Below are 13,969 nucleotides of genomic sequence, written 5' to 3'. Positions count from 1 at the left end.
CATAATTATAGAGCCAATCTCTATCAATTGTTATTTTACGCCTAATATATAGTAGTGATTTCATAGCTAAAAAAAAAATTACTTGTTTGCCATTAGTTAGAATCGAAACCAAAATATATAGCTCTCCATGCTTATCTGCCAGCATATGACCATATGTAGACAAAAACTGAAAAATATAAAACTGTTTAACTTATAACTTTTAATTAGTGCATGCGCAGAAAAAACATATATAGTCGAGTTACAGTAGGCTAAGATCAATTTTTTTTACCAATTATGAGCCTTTATATTTATAACAAGCCCCACTCTCCCCAATGGTTTACTTCGATTTGCGCAACTGCCATTGCTCAAAGGCAGCATGCATACCGCAGATTTAACTGACATAAGTCCAGTTCAAACAAACAGAAGTATATAGAAGCTAGAAGTAACGTTAAGAAAGAAATAGTGACAGCTAAGAGAGAATTTACTAAAACCACTAAAAAACGCATCGAAGCACAAAAATTAGGAAATCGTGACTTCTGGAAAATCTACAACAGTGTAGTAAATAATGGGCAATCAACAATTCCCCACTAACCAACAATCACGAGGTTGTTTGCTCAGCAACCGACAAGGCTAATATGCTTGCCAGCTGGTTTGCCTCCAACTCCACTCTGGACCCTTCCAACCACCCCCTGCCTGACTTTCCTTTGCAGACAGACGCCACGATAGACGATCTAAAAATCACCCCTGCTCAGGTACACGCTATCATAAAAAACCTTGACACTTCAAAAGCATGTGGACCTGATCTCAATCCCAGCTGTGCTATTATAAAAGTGCTCAGCCGAAGTAGCTCCAGTTCTCTCAAAACTTTACAACAAATGCCTTAATGAATCATGCTTTCCGGGCTGTTAGAAAACTGCTTCTGTTGTACCAGTATTCAAGAATTCTGGCAAAAGAACTGACCCATCAAATTATCGCCCCATTAGCCTCCTCTCACTTTTCGCCAAAATATTTGAGACCATAATTAACTATGCTCTAGTCCGGAACCTTACAGATGCTAAACTGACAAACAATATGGATTTAGACAAGCCCGTTCCACAACAGACATCCTCACTGTAATCTCTGAACGTATATACCATTCACTAGACAAAGCGGGGGAGGGCAGAGCAGTAGCTCTAGATATATCTAAGGCTTTTGACAGGGTATGGCATGAGGGTCTCCTCAGGAAAATTAAATCATATGGTATCACTGGTAGAATACTTAACATAATTAAATCCTTCTTAGATAAGAGAACAATCCAGGTTGTCCTCGACGGTCGTACATCAAAACAGTGCGATATAAATGCGGGAGTGCCTCAGGTGTCTATCCTTGGGCCTCTATTGTTCCTAATATTTATTAATGACCTCCCTGACAAAACTGCCTCTGAGATGGGTATATATGCTGATGACACCACAATGTATAACAGGCATGACAGGAAAACAAATGACCACATAACTAAAGAAATGGCAAAAACACTAGAGGATGATCTTCAATCTGTAGTGGAATGGGGACATAAATGGATGGTCACATTCAATGCTGCCAAGACTAAACTGGTTTCCTTCAATAATTACAAGAAACCTTCTCTACCACCAATAGCAACGGCCAGTGACTCCCTGTCTGAGAGTACATCTTTCAAACTGCTTGGCCTAACGTTCACAGGAAACATGAGTTGGAACAATTATATTGAAAACATTGCCAGGGCTGCTGCGAAAAAAGTAGGCTCTCTCTACCGTGCTAGAAAACTACTGACACCTGAAAGTATCCTGTACCTCTACAAGGCCACTATTCGACCATGTATGGAGTATTGTTGTCACATTTAGGCTAGTGCATCTGCTGCTAGTTTCTCGCTCCTAGACAAGGGTCAAAAGAGAGTTGCCAATCTGATAGGCCCTGAACTGGCATCAAAGCTTCAGCCTCTGTCCCATCGACGAAACGTTGCATTCCTCTGCCTGTTCTACAAGTATTTTAATGATGAATGCTCTGACGAACTGCAGACACTTGTGCCCCCACGACGTGAACACCCTCGACAAACCCGACAGGCAGCAAAATCCCACCCCCACACAGTAGAGATCCCTAGATGTAAAAGATCTTTCTACTCCAGTAGGTTTTTCCCCAGAACCGCTAGACTCTGGAATTCCATTCCAGGTCCCTGCTTCCCTAACTGTACTGACATGCAGAAGTTCAAGTGTAACGTGAACCGACATCTTGCTGCCCAAATCCCAACATAGTGCCCCAGCAGTTGCTGCCCCTGATAGTAGCCCCCTACACCAAAGTGGCACTGTGCCTTGTTTGGGGGGAAATGTAATAAAAAAAAAAATTTTACTGGCTCAAAACCAAATGAAAAGTGTGCTACAGGTCCAAATACCCTATATATATATCAAATTTCAACTCTGTAGAGCAAATATTCAAAGAAGAGTATGGTAGAGACATTTCACACACACACTGATAAGGTCACTCATATATATATATATATATATATATATATATACAGTGATGATCATATTTATTGGCACGGTAAAATAAAAGTTAAATTTTGTCTAATAAATTCTAAAAAAGGGATTAAATTAAAGAAAATAACAAAGTATATTATGTATTTTTAACTGGCCTTTCCGATGCAGCAATCGGATTTTAGAAAAAATAAATAACAAAGGAACAACAAACATAATTGCAAAAAACCCTTGTTCAAAATTATTGGCACGGCTTTGTTTTTCTTTTAGTATCAGTATAATATCAATCAATTTCCGGTTTACGTGCTTTCTGAACTTTTTTATAGCCATATTATGCTTGTTTAACGCTAATTCAGTGAATAATTTTTTTCAGATAATTTTTAGATAGCGATTTATTTAAACTATTATAAGTGACTAAATTATAATTTTCAATCGCCATGGTTAAAACTAAGGAACACAGCGAAGACGTCAGGAAGCTTGTTGTAGCATGCCATACCAATGGGGAGGGCTATGATAAGATTTCAAAGAAGCTAAACCTTCCCAAATCCACTGTTAGAGCCATAATAAACAAGTTCAAATCGCAAGGCCACGTTATGAGTTTAGAGGGTAGAGGGAGAAAAAGGATTCTTTCCCCAAGAGATGAACGGAAAATTGTTCGACAAGTAAAACAAACCCAAGGATCTCTGTTGGGGAGATTGTTGATGAACAGAGCACCTCTGGAGTGAATGTATCTCGACATACAGTTGGTAGAGTTTTGAAGAGAGCTGGTTTAAAAGCATGTCGTCCGAGAAAGACTCCCTTATTGAAGCCTATGCACCTGAAAGCAAGGCTAGCCTTTGCAAAACGTCATATTGATAAAGATGTTGCATTCTGGAAACGTGTTCTATGGACTGACGAAACGAAAATAGAGTTATTTGGCCATAATAAAGTGTCTTATATTTACAGAAAATCTGGCGAAGCTTTCCTGCCTAAGAACACCATACCCACAGTGAAGCACGGTGGAGGCAGTTTGATGTTTTGGGGATCCTTTGCTGCCTCTGGACCAGGGCGACTTGTTAAGGTCACAGGTAGCATAAAAAAGGAAGATTATGTTAAAATATTGGATGAAAACCTGAAAGACTCTGCTAAAGAGCTCTCACTTGGTCGTCGTTGGTGGTTCATGCAAGATAATGACCCAAAGCATTCGGCTAAACTGACTAAGAAATGGCTTGAGGACAATCATATTAATGTTTTGGAGTGGCCATCACAAAGCCCAGACCTTAATCCAATTGAAAATTTATGGAGAACATTAAAATTGAGGGTAATGCAAAGGAAGCCTAAGAATCTTATTCAATTGGAGGATTATTGTCAGGAAGAGTGGGCTAAAATTACTACTGAAGAGTGCAACAACTTGGTTGTAAACTATGAAAAGCGACTGAGGAAGGTAATCAAGGCCAAAGGCTATACAATTGATTATTAAATAAATCGTGCCAATAATTTTGAACAAGGGTTTTTTGCAATTATGTTTGTTGTTCCTTTGTTATTTATTTTTTCTAAAATCCAATTGCTGCATCGGAAAGGCCAGTTAAAAATACATAATATACTTTGTTATTTTCTTTAATTTAATCCCTTTTTTAGAATTTATTAGACAAAATTTAACTTTTATTTTACCGTGCCAATAAATATGATCATCACTGTATATATATATATATATATATGTATAAGATATAGATAAAAATATTTCTATGTGCTAGATCGTTTTCATCTTAAATTCTATGTAATTATGCAGAATGTAGAAACTATGCACAAATAGAATTCAGCGTAATAATGAAATGAATCCAATCACCCAATAAGAAATCATAAAAAATGAATAAGTAATTAATTAGCACTCGTCTTTAAAAGGAATATTCAAATTAGTTAACTTTTATGTAGTCGCTAGCATATCCATAGCTGGGTATATTAAAACATTTGTTTTAATAATTTTTAAATAGAAAAAGTAGGGTTTTAATATCAATGTCAGAGCAAGAAACTCTCTCTCTCTCTCTATCTATATATATATATATATATATATATATAGAGAGAGAGAGAGAGAGAAGAACAGAAAAGAGAGAAAGACAAGAGAGATTTCAAATTGACATTAGTTGAATGTCTTTCATATTGTCAATCAAAAATATAGCGATTTGCAAAAGAAAAAAATGCATTCATTGCTGTGCATTTGTATTTTTTCAAAGAATACGTTGTTCGTAACGATTTTCATTTCATATATATATATATATATATATATATATATAGATAGATAGATGGTATATATTTAATACATACACACACATATAAACACACACATACACATTCATATATGATAAAACACTCATCAAATCACTTTGAATACAATGAAATGAATGTACTTCAAACAGATACGTGTTCTTAACTGAGTATTTCTATGTGTATATTTATATTCGTGTGTGAAGTTCATGATCTGTCAATTCTTTATATATATTTGCAACTCGTGAACACAAAAAAATATACAGAGAAAGTAAGACAATCATCAGAATGGTGTTATTTTCCCTGTTCCTGTTATTTTTTACAGAACTTTCGTTCGGAACTCCAAGTGAGTAACATGCTTAATATTTTTTATTACAGATATCATCAACAGAGTTTAAAACATTAAATGAAAACTTCAAGCAAAATGGACTATTCAGTATATGGGATAGCGCATGAGCAAGCAGACCAGTAAAAATAAGGATAGAAACATATTCCTAAAGCAGAACCAAGATATTTCGGACGATTCATATTTATTTACACCAAATGATTAAGTTTGTATGAATCGACCCAAATATCTTGAGTCTGATTTGATGATGTTTTTATGTCTTTACTTTTACTAGTTTGTTTCATGTTTATTCCACAGAAATCTTCAAAAATAAAATAGTGAGTGCAATAGTTTCACAGTAAACCTAGTGATGCCTGGGGTAAATCTTAATTGCATGCCCCTAATGCTCAAAAATAAGGCCTAAGATGCTGTAAATTATTATTATGAAAAAGGAAAATATATTTTCATTATATATAAACACAGATATAACATAAAAACATACGATTTGTATGATTTAAATGCAAATTCTGATGCATCAGTCATAAGACCGCTGCGAAAAAGGTAGATTCTCTCTACTGTGCTAGAAAGCTATTAACGCCCGAAAGTATCCTGTACCTCTACAAGGCCACCATTCGCCCATGTATCGAATATTGTTGTCATATTTGGGCTGGTGCATCTGCTACTAGTCTCTCACTCCTAGACAAGGTTCAAAAGAGAGTCGTCAACCTGATAGGTCCTGAACTGTCATCTAAGCTTCAGTCTCTGTCCCATCGACGAAATGTAGCATCCCTCTGCTTGTTCTACAAGTGCTTTAACGGTGAAAGCTCCGACGAACTGCAAGCACTTGTACCCCCCTCAATGTAAATACCCCCAACAACCCGACAAGCAGCAAAATCCCACCCCTTCATGGTTGAGATCGCTAGATGTAAGAGGGCCTTCTACTCCAGTAGTTTCTTCCCCAGAACCGCTAGACTTTGGAATTCCCTTCCAGGTTCCTGCTTCCCTAACTGTACTGACATGTAGAAGTTCAAGCATAATGTAAACCGACATCTTGCTGCCCAACTCCCCACATAGTACCCTTGTAGCTTATGTCTCTGATAGTCTACATCAAAGTGGCAATGTGCCTTGTTTGGGGTAAAAATGTAATAAAAAAAATAAATAAAAAATAATTTATTTTCTCCCTCAAAAAAATGCAATTTGATCACACACTGACTAATCAGCTTAGAGAGTGCATTTATTTTATCAGTTCTCTTTGAGCGGTCAGTTAGCAGAAAGATTTCTGAAAGCAGCAAGGAAAGACGTCCATTTTTTCTCTTTTATCCCTGTGCACTGGACACCCAAACACTGACTAACTTCACCTGAAGGTAATTGCAGCCTAAATGACTTTCTAACTTTCCCTTTCTTCACTCAAACACTGTCCAACTTCAACCTACACCAATCAGTATAAGTAATTGAATACCGTATATACTTGTGTATAAGTCAAATTTTTTGGAGACGATTTTAAGATTATTATTTGTGGGGGTGGGGTCGACTTATACATAAGTAAATTTTAAAGAGCAACTGAGCATTCGATCATGACTGAGAAACGCCATTTTGTTTGTGCACTTGGTATATACCGGTAATCCTAGTAATTAATCACACTCCTTCTGAACCCCACTGCAGTGTGTTTGCCAGTATATAAGCACATGCACGGTTTTTCAGTGGGAAGCTTAATAATAATTGGAACAGCTCCTGCAATGTTCACTCTCTAGACGTGGCTATAGGCCTAAGTTCGATATGATGTATTCGGTGATGATATCATGATTTTTTTTAGTAGGTTAGGAAATGTAGTGTTTACGATATGTTGTTCTCCCTTAAGTTCAACAAGTTTTAACAATTTAATGACAACTATTTAATGAAACCATTTAATGGCACTTAATGCATGTGTTCACATTATTACAGTATATTACGGCTCGTGAAATGTATGCATTTACGTTATTATAGTACATGACATAAATTATGTCTAAAAACAGTAATTGTGCCTGGAATCTATTTTCTGTTTCTTAAATCTCCATGTGTTTAACATACATGGACATACAAAAAAAATACAGCTTTCATAACTTTCGGAAATATTTTTTCATACTCAGAATTGTTGAAGTTTGAAAGAAATTACTTGCATCAGTTGTTGGCTGCTGAGATACTGGATCTTTTAAAACATTCATGCTTCCCGGAAAGTACTTCATAATCTTGGTAAATATTCAGATACGTTACAACAGAACACCGGCCACTCTAATTTGTTTTTTAGGGGTAATCAAGTTCGCTAACAACGAATCTGATACTCAAACTGGGGGCAAATTTACCGTTTGCATGGTATTAACCCCTGAACCCACGAACTACTTTCCACCATTTTACAGCTTCCGTTTACGCTACACGCGCGGCAGCATAAATGCTGGCTTGCTTCACCTAGCAAACTGCCTTCTCACATGGTGTACCAATCTTTCGTAGAAAATTTAAAATTAGATGAAAAAGAAATAAAACAAGAAAGTTGGGGAGGAGGGGGGGGGTAATTTAATTGTTTTTTTTTTCCTGGAACATAGAATTTTCAAATTTTCAAATAGTACATTATAGCACTTTTTGGATGGAAAAAATTACGGACTGACATTTTTTAATGACTTACAATTAAAGAAAAGTACAACAAATTTGGGGGCCTTTTTATTTTTTTTGTCTCACGTAGTTTTTAATGTGGTTTACAAAAACATAAGCACCAAACATTTTTATGTTTTTTGTTCTTTTTTTTTTTTGCAGGCGGGGAATTCGATTATAGAACTTATGTGGCTAATAGGTGCTTCTGCAGTTTAGTTAACCGTTTTTCAGTAAGTAACGCACCCACATTTACCGATTAGAACACCATTTAACATTTTTCGAATATTTTACTGTTTACACTGGGGGGGGGGCGCCCCCAATGTGTTGCAGGTGTGGTGTTGTGCCCCCAATGTAAACAGTAAAATCTTTGAAAAATATTAAATGGTGTTCTAATCGGTAAATGTTAGTGCGTTACTTTTTGAAAATTTGAAAATTCTATGTCCCAGGAAAAAAACACAATTAAATTAAACCTCCCCTCTCCCCAACTTAGAGTGTTTTCCTTTTCTTGTTTTATTTCTTTTTCAGCTAATTTTAAATTTACCACCCAAAAAAGTGCTATAATGCATTTTTGAAAATTAGAAAATTCTATATTCCGGAAAAAAAAAATTAATTAAATTACACCCCACAACTTGGTGTGCTTTTCTTTTCTTGCTTTATTTCTTTTTCATCTAATTTTAAATTTTCTGCAGAAGATTGGTATGCCATGTGAGAAGGCAGTTTGCTAGGTGAAGCAAGCCGTCATTTATGCTGCCGCACGTAGCATAAATGGAAGCTGTAAAATGGCGGAAAGTAGTTCGTGGGTTCAGGGGTTAATACCATGCAAACGGTAAATTTGTCCCCGGTTTGAGTATTAGATTTGTTGTCAGCGACCTCGATTACCTCTAAAAACACAAATTAGAGTGGTCGGTGTTCTGTTGTAACGTATCTGAATATTTACCATGATCTTTTTTTCTTTTTTTTTTTACAAAAAGATGCATGAATTTGTCAAAAAAAAATTCTTTTTTGTTTTCTATAAAGGTTATTGAAATATGTATTTTTTAGTGTAACAATATTTTTCATAGCTGTTTCTTAGTGGGAAGACACTTATTAGAGAACAAAATATTTCTTGGGGAATATTTTTTTCAATCGACTGTAGGGTGGCCGTTGAGAAATGAAAATGGAGTGGGGGAAATGGAAGGAAACTCCACAATTGGGTAGCTTTCTGTGATATGGATTATGATGGAGACAAACAAATTTTTTCCAAATTCTTGTCTCTGCATCAATTACATTAGGTATGCATCGAAAAATTCCTTGTTGGTTCTGCATTCTTTCTTGTTGCATTGTTTGACTTCCTTCCACATCCTTCCAAAGTGATTAATCGTAAAGCAAGAATTTTGTGGTGGGGTCTACAAAATTAAGACTATAGTTAACAGTTAGGCGGTGGAACCCTTCTCCTCCAACTTTGTTGCATGCCTTCCAACAGTCAGATATGACTGTGGTCCTCAGTAAAATATCTCTTTTTATTATAGGAAGGAGGGTTTCAGCATTGTGATTTGGTACACTTACCAAGAAACTCTACTTGTCGGTGGTGTCATATCCTCCAAAGATCCACAGCAGTTGGACGAGTCTCCCAACATTGTACTTTCTCTTCTGCTAAAAAGGAAACTCATCGATTTCCACGATGTATCCTGGGTCTCCAATCTACCAGAGATTCCTAGTCAGTAACAGTATACTCTGACACAATTCCACATTTTATTTGTAGTTTTTTTTTTGTGGTAGCCATTTTGTGTGCCCACAAATAAATAATTTTCAAAATAATGAATATTTCCATTTTAGACCTGGAAAAAAAAATGTTCTGGTATGCAAGGAGGCCCACTATTTGCATTGAGCATTAGTGCATCTCCAAACAAAACCATCGTTCACATACACTCTTTTCTTAAACGAACATTTCATATTTCATGTCTTGCACCTCAATTCCGAGGCTAGTAATTTTCCTCTCTTGGCAATAAATTACTGTTTTCTCAGTTGTCAATATCATTTTTTCCAAAGTACATAGATTCATCTTAGAGTCTGCTATGTTGGCCATTTTTGTGCACAAATATAAAATAATTTTTTTTCTTTTTTCCAAATTTATTCAAAAGTCGTCTACTTTCATTTTCAATTTTCATTAGCTGGTCAAAGGCTCAGCCAATGATTTGCAAAGTTAAAAAATACAAATACCCCCCCTCCCTCTTCACAACAAAAAAAAAAATAAAAATATGAATAGTTTTTCTTAAAATTTGATCAGCGCTTGGATTGGTCCAGCAGTTCCTATCAGTTGTCGGTTGAGCCCAAGCCAATGTCATTGAAATCCGGGTCAAAAGATGCAGAAGTACCAAACATTCTTCAAATCAATAAAATTAAGGTTATTTTTTTTTAAATGTATTTACTTAAAATTGTATTGCTTTAGTTGATTGGACAGCGTAACTTGATTTTGGAACAATTTATCCTCAAATGAGTAAAGTAGCATTTGTTTTATCTTAGCGACATCAGATTAATATGATGAGAGGATTTTTTTTTTAATGTGTGTGAAAGGTGATAATGTACGTACTAACATGACATGCCTTAGCATATTATTATATAAATTTAATTCTACAAACTATCAATCATGATGACTAGCTGCATCATACATTCCTAAGAACTTTCACTCATCATCATCAGCAGCAGCATTAGCATCACTTTATCATCCATTTTACATGGTAATATGCATTGGGAAACTTTTAGAAATTGATTTCTAAACTAATCTTTCTATCCAGCTCTTTATCTCGCTTTCTCTCAAGTCCATTCTTATCATTTCCTTCTATGTTTCCCTGTGAACTGAGCCTGCTATCTGAACTGTCCCACATCTGCTAACCCAAGAATTCTCATTCATTTCTTTTAACATGGTCATACCATCAAAACCTCCTGTTCTGCACACATCTCCCCATACTGTCCAGATTTAATCTTCCTCTAAGGTCATCAGATCTAAGCCTGTTTTCATGACTCAAATCAAACATCCATCATATCATTCTCATATCAGTTCACTCCATGCAACACATTTCCTCAACTTTTACTGGCTAGATTTTACTTCATGTATCATCAAACTGCATACTCATGTCTGATAGACTATTGTACAAGGTGGAATGATAAAGTTGTCACACTAGATAAGACCAGATGATTCCACACCAAAAGACCATACTCCACGGTTATGGTCTTTGGTGTGGTTTCAAGTGAGGGCCACATCATGCCACCTCACATTTTCCGAGTCAGCTTGAAAGTCAACACCAAAGTGTACCTGGATGCGGCTGAAAAGTGTAGTGATCCCCTGGTGCAATGAGGTGGCCGCTGACAGACACTGCGTGTGGCAGCAGGACTTGGCACAAAGATATCCAGGCTTGGCTTCAGTAGTTGTTGTTTTCACCTTTAAAGATGAAAACAACAACTAATAAAGAGGAGAATAATAGTCCGAAATAAAAATAAATTATTATATATAATGCTCATCTCAAAAATGAATTCCAATTAAGGAATAATATATATACCAATCCGTACGGACCCGACTATGGAAGATCGGATAATAAATAAACGTGGATTTATAAGATCAAAGAATCCAACCTTGATCGCCCTTCGGGGCCTGTGGTGCAGTTGATAGAGACGTTGAATCTCTACAGTTCCAGATGGACATTGTCTGAAGATAGCGGTTTCAATCCTATTCAAAGCGTGCCAGAGGTTTACTTGGCCAAAACGTGGTGAGACGACAACAACTACGGATGGCAGTGATTGCTGAGAATGCAGTTAGGAGATTCGAAGTTCCTATCCGTTGCGGTTACCACCTGATGAAGGCCAGAGGAATAGTTAGCCGAAACGTCATGAAAAACAACAACCAATAAAGATGAAAACAACAACTAATAAAGATGAGAATAATAATCCGAAATAAAAATAAATTAATAAATTGAAAATTGTCTAGTCAGAATTAATGTTTGATTTGTAAGTTTGAATCCTATTAACTTGTGAAATTCAGCAAACATAATTTTATACACTAGCTACACATACATACACATAACTATACTTACTTAATAGTACTTGGAATGGTTGGACTGGCTCCATCCAGAGTCCTGAACAAATGCACTGACGAAGTGCGACAGTCCATTGCTGTAGCAGATATGAGCGGCAAACCCCATACAGACGAGGACCCAGGATCAGCTCGGTATCCTGTTTCACTGTTCTGGGCAAGTTTTTCAGCTGACCTCCTCCGCATTGTCTTTTCTAACCCTGAGGAGGGATTGGTTCATTGGCTTTGTGGATATGATCTTCCAAGTGACAACGCAGAGTATAACCAAACCAGTGAAGACATCTCAAAAAGAAAGCTTATAGAGAGCATATGTTGCAGCGAGAATAAACAATGGTATTTGATATGAACTGTTACCAGCAAACACAAAGGATGTGATGCAATCTGTAGTAATTGAACAGCTTTTGTAGATCATTTGCTTTCATCAGTCAAGTTTCACAACTGTACAATAGATATATGCAGATTTTAGTATCAAGTTTGATTCAACGTCTAGACCAAAGCTGAGATTGAAGATAGCGGAAAGCGAAAAGAGCATTGTTTTGCTGATGCGATTGTTGATCTCCTTCCTTGACCTGTTGTAGTGATGATAGAGCCAAGGTCTGTGAAATGATCAACTTTTTCAAGGGTTTCCTCATTGAGGGCGATTGATTGTTTTTCATTTGAGACAGGCTTCATCTTTTGAATGTTGATCTTCATTTCAATCTTAGAGGCATAAAACTGTATCTCGTCCAATGTAGATTGAATGTCGATAAAAATTTCTCCCAGTATGGTAATATCGTCTTAATAGTCACGGTCTAAGAGTTGGAACCACGGTGACACCAGAAATGTTTGCCTTGGAGGTAATCTTATAGTATCAAAGTCTAAATTTAACGAGTTTTAGATATGCAAATCATTCTATTAAATTATACTAGATTTAATAATAAAAATTTACAAACATAAATTTATGAAGGAAAGATTTAGAAAATATATTATTTAAAAATTTTTAAAGCTTTTAACCAGTCATTTATGACAAATACCTTTATCCATGTCCTTACAAACACAAACAAAATATATTTCCAAGTGATAATTTAAATTTTGATTAGTAATATTATAGAGTATGAGAAACTAAACTTCTTGCAGTCTAAGTGCTCCACCTATCACTCATGAACACCAAGAGCAAATTTAGTTAGACATCATTTTTGTAGCAACGTTATTATTTCATATTTATGTAAAAAATAGTTTTGTTTGTACTGTATGAATTTGTTCACAAATGAGGGAACTTTATACAACAGGCAATAAACCCATCCCTTCTAGGAAAAGAAGATAAAAAACAATAAATCTTCAGAAATGCTTGCGAGCATATACTCTTGAAATTGAAAAGATACTACACTTTGATCAAAGTCAAAACCAGAATAAAATATTGCTACTCTCAATGGATGTCAACCAGGACAATGACAGTATTTTCCTGGCTTACCTACAATGAACAGCTTCATAGACTAAATCTGTCCCCATTTGAGCAGTGAACGATGCTAGGGGACAATTCTGGCACACAGTAACATCAATGGGAATTGCAAATCTATGTTTAAAGGAGTTTTTCACCCTAACACATTGTTACAGATTCCATGGTCACTCACAGAAGATGTACCATCGTTATTTTCATTTCAACAGAATAAAGGCAGCATTCTCTAATTATGCTGCTGCTCCCTGGAAAACAGCCTGCCAGAAAAAATCATAATGATGCCTACCATATCCAAGTTAAAAGTCGGCTTGAACAAACAATATCTTCTGTCGGTACTTCTACAGAATTGGAACGAAATTTTATAGTCGATAAATGGAGTTTTCAGATAAACAACAATGGTTTCAATAGATTTTATTTTGTCAATTCTAATAAGTTAAAATGGTAGCTTCCAAATTATGCAGTCGAAATTATCTGAATATTATTGAATTATTAAACAAAACAACTTTAATCATGTTAGCAGGTGAACATTTTCCAGCATCTTGTTTAAATCAAAACGGAAAATCACCCCCTTTTGAATTCTCCTGTGTTTTACGATTGTTTTCATCAAATTCTATTTTTTATTTTCTTTAATAAATAATTTTCTACCTTATCGATTTTCGTAATTTTAGATATGATCTTAAAAATACAAGGAATACGTAGATAACATTGTTTTCATGTGAAATTCTGTATTACGATTTCCGAAATTTCGTCCCAATAGTGTAGAAGCGCCCTTTTGTCTTTTTATGTGGCTTGCTGCACTTTGATAATTTTTGCCAATA

The 13,969-nt window shown here is 35.8% G+C and overlaps 1 protein-coding gene across 1 annotated transcript in view; it reads left to right on the top strand.

Annotated features, from left to right (window-relative positions):
- Positions 1-4,890: 4,890 nt before the first annotated feature.
- LOC145240052 (mite allergen Der p 3-like) overlaps positions 4,891-13,969 on the top strand; it is a 31,237-nt gene continuing 22,158 nt past the window's right edge. The window contains exon 1 of the mRNA XM_080103697.1: positions 4,891-5,049. Within this exon, the coding sequence (XP_079959823.1) occupies positions 4,992-5,049 (58 nt within the window). The 5' untranslated portion in view covers positions 4,891-4,991. The remainder of the gene's footprint in view (positions 5,050-13,969) is intronic.

Source organism: Euprymna scolopes, chromosome 1 (assembly GCF_053919585.1).
Source record: "Euprymna scolopes isolate OS-2025 chromosome 1, ASM5391958v1, whole genome shotgun sequence".
Taxonomy (NCBI): domain Eukaryota; kingdom Metazoa; phylum Mollusca; class Cephalopoda; order Sepiida; family Sepiolidae; genus Euprymna; species Euprymna scolopes.
The sequence above is the reverse complement of the archived record's forward strand: the minus strand, read 5'-3'. Positions and strand labels throughout refer to the sequence as shown.